This window comes from Rhinopithecus roxellana, chromosome 3 (assembly GCF_007565055.1).
Source record: "Rhinopithecus roxellana isolate Shanxi Qingling chromosome 3, ASM756505v1, whole genome shotgun sequence".
NCBI lineage: Eukaryota > Metazoa > Chordata > Mammalia > Primates > Cercopithecidae > Rhinopithecus > Rhinopithecus roxellana.
The window spans coordinates 42,426,343-42,448,713 of NC_044551.1; the positions used below are offsets into that span (position 1 = coordinate 42,426,343).

The 22,371-nt window shown below is 43.3% G+C and overlaps 1 protein-coding gene across 1 annotated transcript in view; it reads left to right on the forward strand.

Annotated features, from left to right (window-relative positions):
• SH3TC2 (SH3 domain and tetratricopeptide repeats 2) overlaps positions 1 to 22,371 on the forward strand; it is a 62,182-nt gene that overhangs the window by 14,352 nt on the left and 25,459 nt on the right. Inside the window, exons 3-12 of the mRNA XM_010386842.2 lie at positions 817 to 944; positions 4,185 to 4,290; positions 5,989 to 6,132; positions 7,199 to 7,400; positions 8,136 to 8,209; positions 10,355 to 10,550; positions 17,230 to 17,363; positions 20,187 to 20,228; positions 20,348 to 22,042; positions 22,150 to 22,330. Of these exons, the coding sequence (XP_010385144.1) occupies positions 817 to 944; positions 4,185 to 4,290; positions 5,989 to 6,132; positions 7,199 to 7,400; positions 8,136 to 8,209; positions 10,355 to 10,550; positions 17,230 to 17,363; positions 20,187 to 20,228; positions 20,348 to 22,042; positions 22,150 to 22,330 (2,902 nt within the window). The remainder of the gene's footprint in view (positions 1 to 816; positions 945 to 4,184; positions 4,291 to 5,988; positions 6,133 to 7,198; positions 7,401 to 8,135; positions 8,210 to 10,354; positions 10,551 to 17,229; positions 17,364 to 20,186; positions 20,229 to 20,347; positions 22,043 to 22,149; positions 22,331 to 22,371) is intronic.

The following is a 22,371-nucleotide window of genomic DNA, read 5'->3' on the forward strand; positions in this document are numbered from 1 at the left end:
TTTCAAGCACTCCATCTCTCTGTCTCTTGACCCCATTAATTTTTTTTCGTAGCACTCTTCTCCATCTGAAAATATTGTTTTTGTGGAATTTCTTGCGTACTCACTTACCAAGAAGAATACAAGCTCCATCAGAACAGGGACTGCCTGTTTTGTTCTCTGCTGAGGAGCCCGTAAAGCAGCTTCTGGCTCATAGAAAGCTCTCAATGAGTATCTGTTAAATGAATTTGCATTTTGGAGAAATTAAAGGTAGACTTTAATACATTAACTAATTACCCTGACAAACATTAATAATTGCGGTATCAGAAAAAACAAGTTAGAGAAAATGCGTTTATGTGTAATGTGTTTATGTTTATGTGTATGTATTTATGTGTAATGCACAAAGTATATGTCTATTACATAAGATAATTTGACATATAAGTACATTTCCTTAAATATGGATAAAGTCCTATTGATTCTAAACTTTCACAAGTTATTCACAGGGAGTGATGTGTGTCCTAGCTGGTCCTGTGTCAGCACCATTTCATCAGTGCCAGGCAGTGTAGGAATAAACCCTGTACAAAGCAGAAATAACCAACGTGAGTGTATCAACTCCTGCGATTCCAGAGCCCTCCTGGGTTCAGTATGTGTTTTTCCTCTAGGGAGGACCATTTAAAGGGGTGCTCCGAGGAGTGTTAAGACCACTCTAATCTGTAACTAATGAGGACACCAGTTGAGGGTTCAGGTATACATGTAGGGGAAACACTGTGGATTTATCTAACTCTTTCTTCCTTTTTATTCTATTTCCAGCCTGATCCTTCTCTCTCTGTTCTCTTTAAGACCTGACACTCTCCTTCTGTGTAAAGAGCCGCTCCAGGAGGTGTGTAAACGGACCCCTGCAGGAAGCTGCTCGGAGGCGGCTCTGGGCGCTGGAGAATGAGGACCAGGAGGTGCGCATGCTGTTTAAGGTGAGCATGAAGGAAACAGGTGAATGCTGAGTGCTGACTGTGTCAGTCTGCTACAGGATCCCCAGCACCTAAGACAGCATCTGGAACAAAGTAGGCCCTCGGAAAAAACATCTAATAGGTAGACTGAATGAATGAAAGATTCCATGCACATTCTCTGCACAGGAGTGGAGAGGAATGGGCAGGAGCTCTGAATGGGGTAACTTGGAGTTGGTGAGTCAGAGAAAATTTGGTTTCAAATCTTCTGTTAGTTGTGTGATCTTTGACAAGTTACTTAACCTATATAGAATGGTAATTGTTATAATACCCACCTCATTAAGCATACTTTTTTTTTCTAATGTGGTAATTTCAAATTCTTTTTTTTACTGTGATACAATATACATAACATAAAATGTTCCATTTTAATCATTTTTCAAGTATGTAATTCACTATGGCACTAAGTACATTCACAACCTATCCACCTCCAGAACTTTTTCATCATCTCAAACTGAAACTCCACATCGATTAAACAATAACTCCCACTATCCCCATGTCTTAGCTCCTGGTAACCACTAAGTATATATTTTTAAAGTACCAAGATTGCCAGTTAAAAAGCAACACCTTATAAATACTTGGGTGAGAGGAAAAAAACAATAAAGTAAATAAACCAGTTTCTCATCTTTCATAGTAGGTAGGTAATATCTTCATTTGTTAAAACCAAGAAAGAAGGGTATGATCAAATTATTTACAGTTTAGGATGTACTAAGGAGGAGAACTAAAGTCAGAAATGGGAAAAAATGGTTTTGACTAGAGGTAGGGAAAGGATAATATTACTTTACATAATAAACTAATATGTTCTAGTTACTTTTTACAGTTTCTGCAGGAATCTGTTACAAACTGAAAGAGAAAAGTGGTCTAAATGTCACGCAGTAGAAAAAGATAGTGTTTGGTTTTTGAGGGGCAAAACATGAGATGGTATCAGTAGAGAGCCTGGCATTGTGTTTGGTGATATGTGTTCCATAAACAGTAGTTACGTTTTTTTGAATTTCTTTTTTTTTTTTTTAAATACTTGGATTTCAGGAACTGGGAGACATTGGCTGCTATTGGTACTGTAGATTTTCCTTTATTTTGAGTCTCATTTGGTATGGCAGGAGCAGGGTTGATTGAGAGAGCTGGTCTGCTGGGCTGAAGCTTGAGTCAGACAAACTTGTGGGCTAAAGTTGAGGTCTGGAGTCAGCTAGATCTGAAATCTAATCAAGGCTCTTCGCAACGTGCTCCCTGAAGGTGACCTTGGACAATTTACTTAACCTCTCTGTGCCTTGGCCCCCTTGAATATACAACAGGGATAATGCCATTTTTCATTAGATCTAAGATGCCACTGATTATAAAATGCACTGTTATTTTATGTACCTCTAAGAAAGAAAACAAATGCTTCTAATTATGGTTGATGACACATTTCCTTATCTTTTAGTTCAGAAGTGGTTAAATGTGATCAAAGCACATTTTGGAATGGACTAAATACTGTCACTGCGTTCTCTTCATAGGACTTTTGTGGGAGTTAAATGACATATTGCCCATAAAGCTCTAGGTGAAGTGCCAGGGATGTAGTAAATTCTCTGTAAGTTGATTTTTACCTAGGACCCCTTCCCTAATGATGGATCTGGGGCCTCCTGGAGTTTGGTAAGGCAGAAGGAACCCCAGAGTTCTGATTTTACTGAACTGGGGCTTTTCTTCTGGATTCTTCTATCTTCTTCTGCCTCTAAGTTTCCCTCCTGATAGGGCTCCTGGAGTTGGCACTGATGACAGCACCTGGCTTGGTGGAGGGATGTTCTGACCATTACTTGTTATAGTCAACTCCAGAGGCTTGAACAAACAACAGATGGAAGGGAAAACTAAGTCTGGGCAGTGATTCAGACCTGCTTTTTTTTTTAGGTATTTAAAAAAAACCCATGCTGGGCGCGGTGGCTCACCCCTGTAATCCCAACACTATGGGAGGCCAAGGTGGGTGGCTCATGAGGTTAGGAGATTGAGACCATCCTGGCCAACATGGTGAAACCCTGTCTCTACTAAAATACAAAAAATTAGCCGGGTGTGGTGGCGGGTGCCTGTAGTCCCAGAGGCTGAGGCAGGGGAATCGCTTGAACCCGGGGGGGCGGAGGTTGCAGTGAGCCAAGATTGCGCCACTGCACTTCACCCCAGCCTGGCAACAGAGCGAGATTCTAAGAAACAAACAAGCAAACAAACAAATAAACAAACAAACAAAAACAAACCCAAGAGACTTATAGTTCTCTCGCTCTCCTCATGAGCATGTAAGTTGGAATGCCTTCCTGGGGGACAGTTGGGTGACTGCATTTTAGGATTGAAAATGTGCATATCCTTGCATTTCCAATTGCACTTCTTAGAATTACTTGTGTTAAAACAATGAAGAATGTGCACAAAGATTTAGCTATAAAGATGTTTATCACAGTACCATTTAGGATTTTAAAGAATGCGAAACAATCCAAACGTGAAACCATAAGGAAATGATAATAATGCATTATCTTAATGCAACAATGGCATATGTAACCATTAAGAATGGTGTAAACTATGTGATGACATGGAAGATGCTCTGCAAAATATTGCTTAGCAGCAAAAGAAGATTGCAAAATAATTTATGCAATGTGATTCTATGTATGTGAAATAGTTGTATGGAAACTTGTGTGGGGAAAAAAGATTCAAAGTTATTACATGAAGGTGCCAACATTGATGATCTTTAGGGGTGAGGACTGGGATGATTATTTTTGTGTGTTTTGGTTTTTCTGTTTTCAGCTTTATATTAATAAAAATAATCATTAGTCATAGACTCACAATCAAACGTGCTTTCAAGATGCCTTCTATGAATCATCGTCCTTTATCCTCCCACATACACTTTTTTTTTTTTTTTTAACACAAAAAGTAGCATTCTCTGCACATAGTTCTATTCCCTGGCTTCTTTTTGCTGCTGCTGCTGTATAGCAGTATTATATCTGGAGCCTATATCAGTACACAAAGAGCTTCTTTCTTCTTTTCTGTGGCTTCATAATACAATATTTCACTTTATGGATAAATTTTACTCCATTTTAGCCAATCTCTTATTGATGAATATTTTAAGTTGTTTCCATTTTTTGGTGATGTAAAAATCAATGCCATAATGAAGAAGTTCATACAGAGTATTTGGTCTATATATGAGCTTGCTAATGGGACACTTCTGTCATCCCAGGCTGACTCGCTGTTTTCTTTACATAGGATCTCTCAGCAAGGTTGGTCAGTATCCAGTCTCAGAGGTCCCAGTTTCTCATCACCTTCAAGACCATGGAGGAAATCTGGAAGTTCTCCACCTACCTTAATTTAGGTATGATTCAAAGCCAACAGGTGGAGGATGACCTCTCCCACGGTTTAGCCAACTTGTAGGGCTTGACATTAAGGAATTGGTGTGGCTCTGGTAATTAAGAGAAATAGAGACTTAAAAAAGATGATTAACTTTTGAAATATCACAAAATGCCTCAAACTAAATCTAAAGCAAATATTAACTATTATTCTAAAATGCCATATGAAGAAGTTTGCTTTTTTGTGTCCAGGGAGATCCTTTTTTATTAGTTAACCAGTCAACTGGAAAACAGTTGTTGGTCATCTACTAAGTTCAAAGTACTGAAATAGATGTGAACCTGGTGCTAGTGTGTGTGTTTTAAAATATAGGGAATTAATCTTGAGTAAGATCAAAGTAGCTGCTCAACATAGTAAGTAGCAAATTTCCAGATGTGTTATCGCATGTATTTGGAAAAGAGTTAAAGAAAGAAATAGGGAAATTATCTGCTTATAGCATCCTAAGGCTGCAGGGTTTTCTAGAAGGTAAAGAAGGACATTGGGATGCAGCATCAGTTCCACTGTGGTGGGAAATGGTTCACCTGCCTTCTCCAGAGAGAGCAACTTATAATGGGGAAGTTAAAGAGAAGCCAAACAAAACAAGAGGCCGCCTAATTTGATGGATGTTTTATATCTCTCAGAAAATGCTGGGCTCCATGCCGACATACACAGGGACAGATTTTGTGCAGGGATGGAGGGTCAAGACGACTCATGACTGGAAGACATAGGGTATAACTTCTCCTCTTATGGTCTGGAGATGTGCTCTCCACACTACACAACTCTTTCCTGACAATCAGACATCCTCACTATTCAAACTGTGCTCCATAGACCGGCTGCATTGGCAGCACATGGGATCTGTTAAAAAAAAAAAAAAAAAAAAGGAGAAGCTCAACCCTATCTCAGACCTTCACTAAGCATCTGTAGTTTAATAAGATCCCCCCGTGATTTGTGTGCACATTAAAGTTCAAAAGTGCAATTATAGAAGATACATAAGGCCTAGATCAGCACAATGGACAATCAGGATGGAAACAGACAGGCTTTTGCATCTTAGGAAAAAGAAGAAGCCTCAAGAGAAGCAACATGAGTAGTCATGTTTATGGCCATGTTTAAAATACTATGTATAATTACTAGAGTTTTCTAATATACATAGTTTTTAGTCTGTGTTTACCAGAGAGATCTTCTGGGCATTGGAGGAGGGGCAGGGTCAGAGCTGGTGGGTGGAAGCAAATCCGGACTCCTGAAATTCACTGAGGGGGAACCATGTAGCACCTCCTCAGCCACTGCATCATCAGGGGCACAGTAGTTTGAACCTCAGGTCTGGAGAACTTTAAGGGGGCACTAGGAAGCCCCATAGTCGACACTGTAAACTTGGAGACCTCCATGGATATATTAGAAAAAGGCAGTTGGTTTTGGTCATCTCATTATGCATTTATGGAAACCCACAATATGTCGAAATGGTAAATAACATTTAGAAATGACTTGTATTTCCCAATAGATGTTGAGAAGACTCAGCTCATTCTAGAAAATGTCTAGTTTTCCCTCTTATGCTGTTTTAATTCCGGTTAAATGGCAGGTTGGGGCTTGTGGTCTGGGAATCAAGCTCAGGAGGGAATTTTCTCACTCTCTTCTGTGCTCAGCTATGTCAGAAATCATTTTGTTCAGAAATCCTGTTGGCTTGACTTCTTAGGCTACGTATCCGTGTGTCTGGAACATCTCCTCTTTGACCACAAGTACTGGCTCAACTGCATATTGGTGGAGGATACAGAGATCCAAGTGTCTGTAGATGATAAACACCTGGAAACAATATTCCTGGGACTCCTGATACAGGAAGGTGAGTGCAGCGTAAGGGTAGGGATGGGATCTTATTCAGATATTTGCTACCAGTGGCCCTGAAATAAGCAGGAGATGAAGGGAGGGAAAAATCATTGAAACATGGAATATTCATAAATGTACCCACTTGTTATAATAGTACTTCGAACATTCCTCTCAGTTAAACACTGACATTACATGAACAGCTGTGCTGGTTGGTCTCACTGATTGATATTAGAGCTGCTTGGAGAGTTTTACTAAGATACCCATGTCAGGGCTCCACTTAGGCCCATTAAATCTCTAAAGGTCAGGGCCCAGGCATTGGCATATTTTGGAAAGTTTTCCGCATAAATCTAATGTCTATCCAAAATCGAGAAACACTTTTCCAAACATGTGATAAAATTTGATTGTAAAATAAAGTTGCAAATGTTGCAAAACTTGAAGTTTTTTATGAGATTGAGGAACCTCTTGGAGCATCTCTTGATCTGTTTATAGGTGAGAGTCCCATCAAGGTTATCATCTACCAGTTAACAACTATGAGGTGGATAAGCCTGATGACATCACAGACACATGGAAAGAGCCAGATTTGCATATGATATTTTTGCAAAAAGGATTCTTCTTATGATTGCATTACACAAATATTGCATGAAGGAAAAAATTTAATATCATACTATTATAAAACTTATTGGAGTAATTATATTCACCTAAACTAATTTAATCAATTCCTTTTTGGTTCTAATTTTAATCATGAGGTTGCAACAATAAATGAAATTCTGTTAAATATAAACATATTTTCACAGGTTTTCATCTCTTTTTCAAGATAAAGTCCCAATTAAGCCTTTTTCTCATAGATTATTAGAAATGTCGGTGTCTGTTTTAACTGAATTCCCTCTCAATGGCTTTTTTCTTCCTGGTATCAGCTTTCCTGGGATCATAAGGCCTCTTTTACTGTCTCCCCCGTGAAATGTCTACTTTACTTCCAGGAAGAAAAGTACTCCAGCTCTGGATAGAAACATTACTTTGTGTGATAATCCCTTTTCACTTCCTGCTACTCCTTGGAAAACCATTGCTTTTCTCATTATCCACAGGCCACTTCTTCTGCAGAGCCCTGTGCTCTGTGACTCCACCAGCTGAGAAGGAAGGGGAGTGCTTGACGCTTTGCAAGAATGAGTTAATCTCAGTGAAGATGGCAGAAGCAGGGTCCGAGTTGGAAGGCGTGTCCTTGGTGACAGGTCAGCGGGGCCTGGTACTGGTGTCAGCCTTGGAGCCTCTGCTTCTCCCTTTCCACCAGTGAGTAGCCATCTGCCTCCTGGGAGCAAGTCCCAGAGCAGACTGAGGTCTGCACAGAACAGAGTAGGCATGCTTTCAGATATGGGCATCCACAGTGTGAAGGAGAGTACAGATTCTGGGTGGCTCTTTATCTTTCTGTCTTTTTCTTTTCTTTTTTAACAATCAAGGTTTGTACAATCTGATGAAATTGGAGACAACTCTAAATTTCAGATGGGCATTGTACTTAGGAGCAAATATACCACATGACTGCCAATGTAGTGTTTCTCTATGTATGGACTGGGGACCACTTGTCTGGGCCTCCTTAGACTCTCTTGGGGTTGAGTTTAGGAATCTGCATTTTAAATAAACTTCCCAGAAGATGTTTTTCACGCTAAAGTTTAAGAATTCCTGCTGGAGGATATGATAAACTTAAATATACAGATTGACAGTAAACATTACCTCATACCATGGACCTGTATGTGGCTCTGGCAGAAATCTGACAGTTCAAGTGTGAAGGGATTGTTTGTTAGTTATTTAACTGACAAACTACTTTCGGAGTCACAAAATATCCCAGGTTTGCTAACTTCTCACCTTTTCACATATCCTGGTAAAAAGTAAGTTCTCAATAAACGTTTGCTATCATTTAAATAAGAGAAAAAACAATACTCATCATCATCATTATTCTGATGGACTGTTCTGTTCCTTGTTGCAATTTTTTGAAATCCGTATTTGCAAACCCCATATTTTCGTTGGCAGGTGGTTCCTAAAGAATTATCCAGGAAGCTGTGGCCTTTCCAGGAAGAGGGATTGGACAGGCTCCTGTCAGATTGGTATGGCTGAGTCAAAAACACAGTATTGTTAGGGAGATAATGTTGTCCTGTCTCTCAATTTTATCTGCAGGTTTGGAGTCAGTTGATGTGAATTTCTGTCTTGTCTCTGCTAGGAACTGGATTTAGGGAAGCCAGTTTCTGTCTGTGCACATGGTTTTCCCTGCCTGTGAAATGAGAGGTCTCAATCCAGGGGGCAGCTACAAATGCCTGCAGGTGTGGGCAGGACACACAGATGCTAGGGGGCCTGGATGGAAGGTGTTAGGGAATGGCTGGAACAATTAGGGATTTTAAGATACATGAGTGAAAAAAGAGCCTGTTGTGGGCCAAATTAAATGTTTTATGAGCCAAATGCAGCCTGTGGGCTGCCTGTTTCAATCTCCGGTCAAAACATTCTCTAATTTCCCTTGGAGTTTTGTAAAATTAACTTTGAATTTAGGAAGAGTAGAAATGCCTGGCACATAAGTGTACTCAGTAAAAATTTGTTGAATAAATGAATTATACACACACACACACACACACACAATTTAAATAATCTCTGTATGTGTGTATACACACACGTATCTGTAAGTAGTGTAGATATGTATCTACTGGATAATGAAGTCCAATACTTTTTAGACATCTAGAACTACCTTCTGCTCATCTTCATCCATAGAACACCCCTTCACCCCCCTCCCACATATTCCTACCACAAAGTACAATTTTATAAGTGCTAAACCCAAATAACACAAAAAAAGAAATAGAAGGATTATGGAACCAAGACATCAGATCTAATCAGTTATTGATGATGAACCAGATTTTTGGCTTCCTAAAGCAGTTCAGACTTGTAGTTAGAATGCAAGGCTTTGAAGTCAGTTCTGAGTTCAAATTCTGGCTCCCCAACTTAAAACCAAGGTGGTCTTGGCCAATCCACCTGCCCTATGTTGCAACTTCCTCATTAGCAAAATGATACAATAAAACCGACTTCAATGTTGTTATGAGAACCAAGCAAAATGACATCCATAAATCACTCTATACAGTTTCTTATACAATGTAGATATTTAACATGTGGTACATCCCATCAACCCATAGAACAGTGGGAATTTCTGATCTTGAAAACACAATCTAGAAACTTGACCAAAAATGTCAGAAAAAATAGGCTAGTAGCTTTAGCAGAGAAGCTAAAGCAAATATCAAAACTAAGACACATAAAAGCCATTATCTCCACCAGGGCAGGATTAATAGACAGGCTAACCAGCAGTCGGAAGACTTAAGTTCTAGACCCAGTTTTGCCACGCATACAATCCTTAGACAAATCATGTACCCTCTCTCTCCCTCTGTAATCTGGGAAAAGGGGATTCTGATTGTTTCCTTGCCCTTTGAGGCTCTTGGGAAGACCTGAGAAAGTGAATGCAAATTGTACTTTGTAAACTGGACAGAAAAACATTTATCAAAAGGTCGTTGCTAGCTCCTAGTTAGGCAATTTGTCAGTTTGAGTAATTACCATAGTCAGAAAGGGAGTCTTTTAGATCCTTCTAAGTCATTAGCAGCTTTCTATTCCACCAGTGGTAATGAGGCTAATGTTCATTGAGGGTTGACCAAGTACCAGGCATTGTGCACTGTATCTCTTTGATTCTTTTTAATATTTATAAGCAGCAGGCATTCTTATGATCCCCGTTTTACAGTTGGGGAGACTGAGAGTCACAGAGGCCAAAGGAGCTGGAAGGACATGGAAAGCTTCTCTGGTCGAGTGGTTCTCACACACTGGTCTGTGGATTTGTGCTAACCATGACAAAGCGTTTACATGACAGTTGCAAAATCAGACAAACCAGGACAATACAGTGAGCTTTCCAGTTTCCCATAAGCTACGTTTATTCGTTTTTAAGGCATATCCATTATCTGAGAATATCTTTTTTTATGTTTGTTAAGACATCTTTTCTTTGGTGAAAGTGGATTGTAGTTCTTTTAAAAATATGTCCTAGATTGGCAAAATGAAAAGCCAATTGTGCTGAGTCATTCCTGCCAATTTTGGGGTGGGGAGGGGAGTGAAATGTTACTGGTCCTTGACATTCTAAAGTCTGAGAACCCCTCATTTTCTATTGCATTGGAAGGTGATGGGAGGCTCATGTGTTCACGTCTTCTGTAGCTGATCCGTGTTATTTTCCACAGGCAGAGGACGCTGTAAGGCCATGAAGAGTTACAAGCCAGAAGAAAAGGACGAACTGAGTTTCTACCAGGGAGAAAGCATTGAGATCATTGGCTATGTCATACCTGGGCTTCAGTGGTTCATTGGAAAGTCGACGAGTTCAGGACAAGTGGGCTTTGTCCCCACCAGGAACATAGATCCTGATTCTTATTCCCCAATGTGAGTATTGACAATGAGCATGTCCTGGAGCTGGGCTGCCTTTCCCAGGGTTCCCTCCTCTCTTTGAGCAGATTTGCAGTTGAGCTTCGAGGGTGCCCTGGTATCATGGAGCCAGAAAAGCACATTCTGACACCAAGGTTGACACAGAGACTGATAGAAAGGAGAGAATGCATCAGTTCAGTTTATTTTAATAGGTGGTCACTGAGGACTTCCTCTGTGCAAGGAGGGAAGCAAAACTCCAAGACAAAGGGCATGCTGTTAAGCATTGAGGGTGTGGTTTTGGTACTTGGATCCTGCTACCCACCCTGTCTAACCACAGGGCCCCTTCAGAGGAAGGGCACACACGGGGAGTAATAGATTGGCAGTGTACTGATCCCCTGTAAGGCTGGAAGGTAGGTCTCATATAGATCTTCACTCATTCAGCTTTCAAGCTGAATGCCAATGTGTGACTTCAGCATTGGCTAGGAGGGCAGCGTGCTTCTCTTACTCTTTTCTGCCTTGAACCCGGAAAGGCTGGTTCTGAGGAGCAGACACATTTGCCTGGCCAATCAGGAGAAGGTGGCCAGCCTGCTCCACCCACCCTGTCATGGAAGGACAGAGATATGGGGTATCGCCCCATCTTTTTGGAGTGGGCTTCCTACGTGGGGATAGGAAACAGTCGAAAGCCTGGGAGCAGGAGGTACATGGGGAAAGGGAGAGTTGGCTCCTAACATTGACACAACATAACTCCCCACACTGGGAAAATGTGGTCCAAGAAATGTCTAAGGATCTGAACAGAGACTGAAATTCTTTCTCTTGTGGGAAATAGCCAATGAAGAGAGCAGACCAAGGGGCAGAAGGTCCCTGTAAGCCCTGCCCTTCATGGGGAGAAGAGGAGACAGAGGGTTCTTTTCTCCATGTAGAAGAAAGAGGAGACAGAAGGTTATTTTCTCCATGTAAACAGAAGGTTATTTTCTCCATGTGGGAGTTCAAATAACTATAAACAAGGAAGACCACTCACTGAGCTCCTGGAGACGGATGGAGAACTATGGGGACTTGTAAGGAAGAAAAGGATATCAAGAGAACTTCGTGAAGAAGGTGACATGTGAATTAAGATTTGCACAATGTAAAATATTTCAACAGATGTTGATGGGAAAAGAGGTCATAGGCAGAAAAGTGAGTCAATGCTTGAAGAACGACTCATGTAGTTGGGAGGGAGTTACCAGAAGGGCACTAGGGCAGCAAAGGTGGGTCCATGCTCTGGAAATCTGGGAATGCCTGTGTCAGGGCCCTGTCCTTAACCTGGCGGAGAATGGGGAGCCACTGCATGTCTCTGAGCAAGAGTGACATATTGCGTGACTGGACCTTTTCTCTAGGAAATGAAACCTGGCTTCGGGGTAGGTGTGCATCATCAGGGGGAATCGGGAGGCAGGAGACCAGCGAGAAGCCCAGGGTGGCACTTAGAAAATGGTGAGAATGGAGAGGAGAGGCCACTGCTGAGGACCAGTGGACAGGAAGTCAAATATTCCAGGAGCTGTACACATATGGATACCTGTGTTCTCCCTCCAGAGGCTGTCATGTAACTAGTCTGGATGGGGCTGGGCAATGATATTGATAAAAGCTCCCCAGGTGGGGCTGGTGGGCAGCCAAGGTGAGAACATTGCTCTGAGCCACCCCTTCATGTTACCACAGGGGGAACTGAGGACCCCAGAGGTGAAGGGGCTGAACCCAAGGCCTTCCCTCTGGAACCTTAGAATCCTGACATTATATCCAGTGAACTCTGGTTAAATGTCCTGGTGATTTTAAATCCTGACATTAAATCCAATACATTCTGGTGAGAAGTCCCAGTGAAAGGGAGAAAGAATAAAGAGAATGGAAAATAGGAATGGGGGAAGAACACTGGAGGATGCCTCCATTTACAGAGCAGAGGAAGAGAGAACGCAGAGAGGAGACAGAGGAGCCACAGAGAGGAAGAAACAAGCTGCGGGGGAGGCGGGGCTGACACCTGTGCTGTCATCAGAGAGGCACAGCAGGGCCAAGTGAAGACAGGCCTTTGGGACTGGCCATTGGGAGGCCTTCCGGAAGCACAGTAGCTAAATGACTTACAGAGTTCTGGAGTCAGGCTGCCCAAAAGGCTTTCATGACCATGTGAGCGCAGCTTGTGCCTCCACTGGCTTACCAGCTCTGTGTCTTTGGACACATACATTTCTCTCTCCATGCCTCAGTTTTCTTATCTGTAAAATGTGTAGAATGTTAGCACTTGCCTAACAGGATTGCTGTGACTTTAAATGAGCTAATAATACACACAAATCCCTTAGAATGGTGCCTGGCACAGTGTGTGTGTGTGCATGATCCACAGACACTTGTTCTTATTGTTGTTTGTGTCATTACCATTGTTGTGGGTGGTGATCTGGAGAGGCAGTTTTAATAGGATATTGGGGACAGGTGTCATTTTCATAACTTATATTTGGACTTCTGGACCTCACGCTAATTTATCTTAAATGACAGTAAGTCAGCACTACTGAATTAATTCATTCATCACATTTTCACTGGCTTAGCTGTAAGGGGTCCTCTCACACTGAAGGGCAGTGTCCCCCGTGCTCTGTGAGGTGGACTACGACATTCTCCTGTGCCTGGTCAGTTGTGGGACCTAATGCGCCAGAGGTTGCACATTTGGTACAGAAGGGGAAAATGAGCCAGAAAACAGGGAGGGGTGGCACAAGAAGAGGAGGGGGAACCGGCTCCTTGCATATCCCCAAAAGCACTCTCCAGATATCAGAGCTCCTTGAATCACAGCAACCAAAAGATGGGTGTTGAGCTCAGAGGAATGACCCAACTTCACGCAAGTAAGCGGCTGAAGTCTCTGCACGCTGCCTTCCGACTGGCCACTGGGTGTCACTCTTTCTCTATGTTCGTTGGGCGTCAGGGTCTGAGAAGAAATTCAGCCTTTGCTGAAGTCTCCATCTTCTCCGTGTAGGTTCTCTTTTTGTGCTTGTATATTACTCCCTAAAGGATGTGTGTATACTTACGTGCCTAAATTAAAAAACTAAGTAAGATTGATAAATTAATGTACTCAAAACCAAAAAGAACGTTGGAAAAAAGCTAGTATTTGAGAGTATTACAGTTAGAAAACATTCTTTTGTTATGTCCCCCTCTTTTATTCTTCATATTGCCTGTGTCTTTATAATTCAGTTTCTTGTGGCATCTATTTTTGCTACTAATAATTTTGCCATTGGTCTCGTAGCCATTTCTTTGCATGACGTGTCTACGTGTAATATATTTTATTACATATTGACAGCAGGTTGTCCACTTCTTCTTCATAGAGTATCTATTTTAGTAGCTATTTCAGTGAAGATCTGTGGGTTATAAATACTTTCAGTCCTGAGTCTTGACCTGTCTTAAATATATATAATACTTAAAATATATTCTTGAATGATAATTTAGCTAGGTATAGCATAACATCTTCAAAGTTTGCAGGAAAAAATAACTTTAAATATAAAATTGCAAATCCATGTTGCCAGGGCCTTGTCCATTTTGTTAGTCTTTTCAGAGAATCATTTTTTCTTTTGTTGACCATCTTTATTGGTTTTTGTTTTTATAATGATACTTCATTAATGACAACATTTGCCTTGATCATTTTCTTCTACTTTCTTTGTTTTTATTTCATTAATTTATTATGTTGTCTTTTATATTTAATTCATTCATTCCATGAAATCGAACTGTCAATAGTAATTAAACCAAGAAAGGAGGCGTAGGAGAAATAGACAACTTCAAAAGACCTGTAAGCATAAAGACATGGACATCATTTTAAAAATGATATTATTTTTATTTATTTTGCTCAGGACTTGGTGGGTTTCTTCAATATGAAGATTCATGTCTTTCTTCAATTCTGGAAAATTTTCAGTCCTTCTTCCTTTGAATATTGCCTCTCTCTCATTCTTTTTAGTCTCTCTTCTGGAATTCCTATTAGAGGTACGTTGGACTTATTCTATCCTCATTCTTGCTTAATCAGTTTTTTTATTTTTTTATCTTTTTGTCACATCAGGCTAAATTCTGATTGGTTTTCTTGACATAATCTTCAGTTTCACTAATTCTCACCTCTGCTATGACTAAACTTGCTGTTTAACCCACCCACGTAGTTCTTTATTTCTGTGCCTTTATTTTCTATTTTCTAGGATTTGTATTTTGCTATTTTTCATATATAGCTGTTTCTTCTCACAGTGTTCCATCTTTTCATTGTAGCTTCTATTTTTTCTTATTATTTCACCTTTTTAATCACTCTTATAAATTCTTCAGATTATTGTCATTTCTAGTTTTTTTTAAGTGTTAATATAGTTATTTGTGCACTGCTGGCTCTCTTTGTGAATAGTTCATTTTATTGCATGGTTTATATTTTTTGTTACATGAACTAATTTTCAACATTTTAAAAGATGGGCTTTATATGGATCCTGGACTGAAGAAAACCTTGGTTTTGCATTTGCTTCTCCTGGAACCTTAGGGAGTAATGATCCAGGACTGATTTTTTACTATTAATTCCTGGAACGTGGTAGCAACACCAGGTAGTGGAAATTCAGATCCCACAGGTCCCAGTGGCATAAGCCTAGGTGTGGCATAAGCCTAGGTGTGGCATAAGCCTAGGTGTTTGATGTTTTCCAGGAACTCAGATAGATGAAAACTGTGTTCTCGGCAGGTAGGAAGAAATTTTCCAATCTGCTCTTTATAGCAGTTGAACCCTTTCAGACTGCAGGGAGTGTAATTTGGCTCCCTGCTTCAGGCAGGTCTGAGTCACATCTCCTGTTCTTGGGGTGGGCATTAGAAGGTCACCCCAGTTCTGAAGGCCAAAGTCCCAGCTGAAACCACCAGGGGCTCTGGGCCATCTGCTCTTACCTGCCAATCTGGGTTTGGTTTTTGCTTTTATTACTGGCTTCCAGTGATTTCCCTTCTTCCTTTAAAGAATATGCTAAAATAGTCATCTTTGTTACATTTTATGCAGGATTTTTCTGTAGATATGGGGGAGAGTGGCTCTTTTAGAGCCCTTCAACTTGCCATATTGCCAGAAGCTTTGCCATGTTCTTCTAACCCAGTTTTCATGTTTGGAAATCTCTAATGCAATTTGTTAAGCTTCTTGGCCTTTCTCTAAATTCTAAATTCTCTAAGTTGTCCTGGAACTCAGGACTTTAGCAGATGCTGTGAGGCAATGCACACAGAGGTAGAAGACCTCAGTTTTAGTTTCAGCTTTACCACTTTCTAGCCATGCAATTCTTAGCATGTCACTGAACCACTCTGAATCCTTTTCTTAATCTACAAACATGGATTTAAAAAACCTGCACCATAAAGTTGTTATCAACAGTAAATGAAATAGTAAATTTAGGAATACATTATAAAATTTAAGAGATCTGTAAAACTTCGGGATCAACTCATCCCGATTGAATCTGGTTGTAGATTTCAATTACATGCTGGTTTGAGATTAGAAGCTTCCGTGGTATTGGGGAGAATCTAGTGACCAGCCCAGGGAGATGGGGGCCCGGTAAGTGTGGTGCTATTATTAGTTTTCTCATCACGGGCTTTCAAACTACATTTACCTGAGTTATGGGGACAAATGGTAATGGCTGATTACAGTACCCCCGTCCCATCCCCTCCTTGAATACTACTTTAACTAGAGAAGTTCTTATGTCCTGCTCTACCACTCCCTAACCACTAACTTCATTTTGCTGTGCCTCAGTTTATTCACCTGTAAAAAGGATAAGGGTAGTACCTGCCTTGTATGGCAAATGTGTGGATTAAATAAAACAACAGTATCTGGTTTTTCATATTACTTCCTTCCAAAGTGTTAACTACTATCAACTCCTGGGTTTCCAAGTTAATTTTGTTTTAAAAATGGGTTCTGACATTAAAACATTCTCTTTTTAGAACTAAAAGTGGCCTAAAAAATTGTTCAGATAGATGCAATCCAATAGCTTCTAAGGCACTGCTAGTTTTTAAATTACTCAATTCTGTAACAAATCTCCAGTAAGAAAATTAGGCTTAACAGTTAGTTTACACAACAGCATGAGTATCAAGATCTCTATTGTTTATAATCATTTCTTTCAGCTCCCCTGATCTTCCTTTTACCCACTTCTTTCCCTTAGCGATTCCAATCCTCTTAATGTTGACTAGACTGTTGTTCTATGCCATGGAATCAGACCTTAAACAATGGTGAAAGATTCCTCTGACTATGGTCAGATTTTCTTCATTGTTCCTCTAGATTGTGTCACTTGTCCCTCACTTTTTATTGAAATAACCTAAGGACAAATAAACTTTTTAAATGGTCCCTTTTCAACACTTCCATTTAGGGCAATCAGTTCCTTTTTCTTCCATTAAAAATGGGTACCATGGGGTCTCAAAGAATGGGTAGAGGTTGAGAGAAGGGGCTTTGTTTTTCTTGGGAGATGGAGTTTTAAGAGGAGGGGTGTTTTCATCCCCACTTTGACCTACTGGACAACCATACCCCTCAGTTCTCCCAGCGTGATGTGCAATAGCTCTTCTTTTTTGGGGGTATAAATATAGTATGCAACGGTGAGATGAGGAATCCAATTTCATCTACGGGCAGATGGGTCGATGGCTTTTCTGCATCCTCCACTATATCCTAGTGTGGAGAGAAGAGGAGATGGAGTCTGAAGCCTTGCACTAATCTGTCTCTACGTTTTTTGCCCTGATGCAGGAGCAGGAACTTTGCCTTTCTCAGTGATGAGGAGAGATGCTCCCTGTTGGCCCTGGGAAGTGATAAGCAGACTGAGTGTTGCAGCTTCCTCCACACTCTTGCTCGTACTGACATCACATCTGTATACCGGCTCAGTGAGTGTTGGTCCTCAGACACCTTCAAAAGCCTGCGGTCCTCAAGAATAAGATAGTGTCCCTAACCAGAAGTATTCTAATCCTATTCATGAATTTGGGTGGCCATGACCACTATTCTGTTGATGACCTGCATCATATTTGATTAGCAGCATTTCACTTCAGATTTCAGGTAATTCTGGGGTTGCAGGGGAACTATGAGACATGATGAAACCAACTCACCTATATCATGGGTGGTCGGCTGTACTGGGTCTTCCCTCCTAATCTTGGGAAAGGAGAACTTCCTGAGTCCTGGCTGAGATAGCTTCTAGGACTTAAGTAGGCCCCCAGTGACACGGGTGGGGCTGTAAATGTTACCGCTGTAAAAAGGCCTTAAGGGATGATTGCTTGTCTCACATTACACATCGGGAAACAGGCCCCAAAGAATTAGTGCCTGAGCTAGGATGAGCACTGCTAGTCAGAGCAATCCACTTTACCACACTTCTCCCTACACAAAATGACATTGAAATGTTGGATGTGTTAGTCTTGGATGTTTTCTATGTCACAGAATCAGATCTCAACAATTGTGAAAGATTCCTCTGACAAACTGACTAGTTTTCAGCAGTGTCTGAAGGACTGACTGACTGATTGAATGATATGCATTTCCCTTACTTTGAGAGAGGCCTGCTGCCCTGTGTCAGGGAGTACATTTTCTCATTGATGGTGACCTGAGGAAGAATTTTTGTTTCTCCCATCTCTTTATTGAGGGTGACGTTGTGTCCGCTCCTGTGTAGCCAGATTAGATGATCCATATTTTATGGATACAGCCAGAGATTCTGCTGAAAAGGCCCTCGGGCCATCTCCCAGAAGTAGAGCAGGGAGTTGAGAGCTTTGTCCGTGCATAAAGAGCATTTGTGAAAGCACTTGCCTCAGTATCAGCACCCTGCCCTAGCAGAGCTTTCTTGCCACAAGCCACAAGCAGATCACACTGCCTTATGAGGTTGAGCAGGAAGCTAGAGTTGTAAGCACTGCCTAGTAGATGGGAGTCTGATGTCTGAAAATTGAGGTGTCCTAGCAGTGTTCCTTGGGGAGAAGGCCTGGGGGGCAGACTTGGATCATGATTTCTGCCAGCTGTTGGTCTAGTGGTGGGGAGGATGCAAGAGGAGGCCCCAGACAACACTTGCCTCTCACTCAAAGATCAGGAATGCAGCTCTGCGGTGTGCAGTCTGCACCTTAGGGTTGTGCAGGCTGCCCCAGCACCAAGGCAAGCAGCAGGAGAATATCTTGTTGGTAAATTGCAGCTTCCCCAAGGCTTACACCCTAGGGAAGGATGGCCCTCTGTAATTCTTCCTCCTAGAGAGGGGACACCACTTTGTAACTTGCGCATCACTCATGTTCCTGGTGTCCTGGTCAGGAGGGAAGAGGTGGCCCATGAGGGTCATGTGCCCCTGCACATCAGAGAGGCCAGGGGGCTTGAACAGCTCTCCTTAGCCAAGCTCTACAGCTCTCCATCTTGAGCTGCGGGGCTTTCTACCCTTTGGGGGTTGCAGGTCTGGAGTTTCTGCAGTGACAGTCTCTGGAGAAGCCCTCTCTGGAGAACAGCAGGAAATGGTTTGACTTGGTGAGGGGCTTGCTGGTCCTCAGAGTTCACTGGAGAACTCAGGGTGGTGGCACAGACAGTTGTTATTTCTCTGCTAAGAAGAGGTAGAATCTTCCCTCTAGCAGCTGCCATCCTGTGACGTGTGAAGCTAGCCTTCACTCCACAGTTCCACTGTGGTTGCTTTAGCTAACAGCGGTCACTTCTTCACTGCCAAACCCAAGGTGTCTTCTTGGTTCTTACCTAGTCCGGTTGCACTTGGTGGCATTAGGTGGCTATGTTTTAAGTCACCTTGGCCTCTGCAACCCCCTTTTCTCTCTAACTGTGCCTTTTCAGTCTCCCTCACTGGCCACTGGCTGCCAGTAGTTGCCCAGGCTTAGTAACAAACTCCCCCTCCCTCACTCCCCTACTACTTTTCTTTTCCCCCAAATGCCTCACCTGTGTGATCACATTTAGTCCTGGGACTCTGGCCAGCAATTTGTGACCTGCTGTGGGTCACAAACCTGTGTTTGCAAAGTCTCAGTTTTTCTCCTTGGCTCCAGACCTACATCATTATCTGCCTAGAGCTCCTGCAGCTACCTCAAACCCCAAATGTCTAAAACTGCACTCCAGATTCTCCCATCCCCTACTTCATCCTCAGATGCATCCTTGCTCCTTTTTATTCGCCCTTCACTCCTGGCCCCTCGCCCCTGCCACTTTTACAAACACAGTGTCCAGCCGAATGGATACATGGAACCAATGTCTGACAAGTGGATGAATGACGAATGAACGGAGGAGGGAAGAAGCAAGGATGTGATACATTTGGAAGTGGGAGGAAGCACCGTGTGCTCCCACATGCTCTGTGCTGGGGGTTGTGTCCTGGCTCCATCGTGAACTCGCTGAGAGATTTGGGAGCCGCATCTCTCTGATCTTCAGATTCGACCACGACCTCCACTGTCCCCACCCCCATCCCCTTACAGTACCCACACCTCTTGACATACAGCCTGTGTTTCCAGCTTTTCTTCTCGGATTCTGAGTTTCACGTATACCTTGGTTCCCAGCTGTAAAGTGCATGGGTTAAACAAGATGATTAGGCCCCTGCAGCTCTTAAGATGATGGTGAAAGGATAATTCTGCCCTGTTCCTTAATGATGACTGAAGGTCTTAAATGCCAAGTCTCCTAAGGGGCCGCTGGTCTGGGGTACACCTGGAGGCATGGGCCTGGTGGCCCATCCTGACCTAACACCAGATCTGTTCTTCATCTCTACTTAGGTGGGTTTGAATCCATCCAGAATCCTCCAAATGATCTGAGTGGTGAGTAGCGATCATGCTGAACCTGACATTCATCCTTGAGGACAGCACTTCTGTCCTCTTGCCAAGAGTGGCCACCTTAGGAGGTGCCCAAGGTTGCTCAACTTTGCCTGTCCTTACAGCATCCCAGCCCGAAGGCTTCAAGGAGGTCAGGCCTGGCAGAGCCTGGGAGGAGCATCAGGCTGTGGGCTCCAGACAGTCCAGCAGCTCTGAGGACTCCAGCCTGGAGGAGGAGCTCCTCTCGGCCACCTCAGACAGCTATCACCTGCCGGAGCCCGATGACCTTGATGACCCGGAACTGCTCATGGACCTAAGCACTGGTCAGGAGGAGGAGGCTGAGAACTTCACCCCCATATTGGCTTTTCTGGATCATGAGGGTTATGCCGACCACTTTAAAAGTCTCTATGACTTCTCCTTCTCTTTCCTCACTTCTTCCTTTTATAGCTTCTCTGAGGAGGATGAGTTTGTGGCCTACCTGGAGGCATCAAGAAAGTGGGCCAAGAAGAGCCACATGACCTGGGCCCATGCCCGGCTCTGCTTCCTCCTGGGCCGGCTGAGCGTCAGGAAGGTCAAACTCTCTCAGGCCAGGGTGTACTTTGAGGAGGCCATCCACATTCTCAATGGAGCATTTGAGGACCTGTCCTTGGTGGCTACTCTGTACATCAATTTGGCTGCCATCTACCTGAAGCAGAGGCTGAGACATAAAGGCTCCACCCTGTTGGAAAAGGCAGGTGCCCTGCTGGCCTGCCTGCCTGACCGTGAGTCTAGTGCCAAGCATGAACTTGACGTGGTGGCCTATGTGCTGCGCCAGGGGATTGTGGTAGGCAGCAGCCCGCTGGAGGCCAGGGCCTGCTTTCTGGCCATCCGCTTGCTCCTGAGCCTAGGCCGGCACGAGGAAGTCCTGCCCTTCGCCGAGCGCCTGCAGCTCCTCTCTGGACACCCTCCTGCCTCTGAGGCTGTGGCTAGTGTTCTGAGTTTTCTGTATGACAAGAAATATCTTCCACACCTTGCAGTGGCCTCTGTCCAGCAACATGGTATCCAGAGTGCCCAAGGGATGTCTCTTCCTATTTGGCAGGTCCACCTGGTCCTCCAGAACACAACCAAGCTCCTTGGCGTTCCCTCCCCAGGCTGGGGTGAAGTTTCTGCCTTGGCCTGCCCAATGCTCAGACAGGCCCTGGCTGCCTGTGAGGAACTAGCAGACCGGAGCACCCAGAGGGCCCTGTGTCTCATCCTTTCCAAAGTGTACCTCCAGCACAGGTCTCCTGACGGTGCCATCCACTACCTGAGCCAGGCCTTGGTGCTAGGGCAGCTGCTCGGTGAGCAGGAATCCTTTGAGTCTTCTCTCTGCCTGGCATGGGCCTATCTCTTAGCCAGCCAGGCCAAGAAGGCTTTGGATGTGCTTGAGCCACTGCTATGCTCCCTGAAGGAGACAGAGAGTCTCACTCAAAGGGGAGTCGTCTATAATCTCCTGGGACTTGCACTCCAAGGTGAAGGCCGGGTGAACAGGGCAGCCAAGAGCTATCTTCGGGCCTTGAACAGAGCCCAGGAGGTGGGAGATGTGCGTAACCAGGCAGTGGCTATGGCCAATCTTGGCCACCTGAGCCTTAAGTCCTGGGCTCAGCATCCAGCCAGAAACTATCTCCTGCAGACTGTACGACTCTATTGTGAACTTCAGGCCAGTAAGGAGACAGACATGGAATTAGTACAGGTGTTTCTCTGGTTGGCCCAAGTTCTGGTGTCTGGACACCAGCTGACCCATGGCCTTCTTTGTTATGAAACGGCATTGCTGTTTGGCTTAAGGCATCGACACCTAAAGAGTAAGTATGTCCCATGCTGCTGGGAAGCTATAGAGAAAACTGTTGGAGCAAGTTTTATCTGTTTCCTATCACAAGTCATCTCATTCATGTTCCTGCTTTGTGTTCAGGTCAGCTTCAGGCCACCAAATCCCTCTGCCATTTCTACAGCTCTGTGTCCCCAAATCCTGAGGCATGTATCACCTACCACGAGCACTGGCTGGCCCTGGCTCAGCAACTCAGGGACCGGGAGATGGAAGGGAGGCTGCTGGAGTCCCTAGGGCAGCTGTATCGGAACCTCAACACCGCCAGGTGAGTCAGGGCTCAGGAACTGTCCTCGAAGTAGCTTTCCT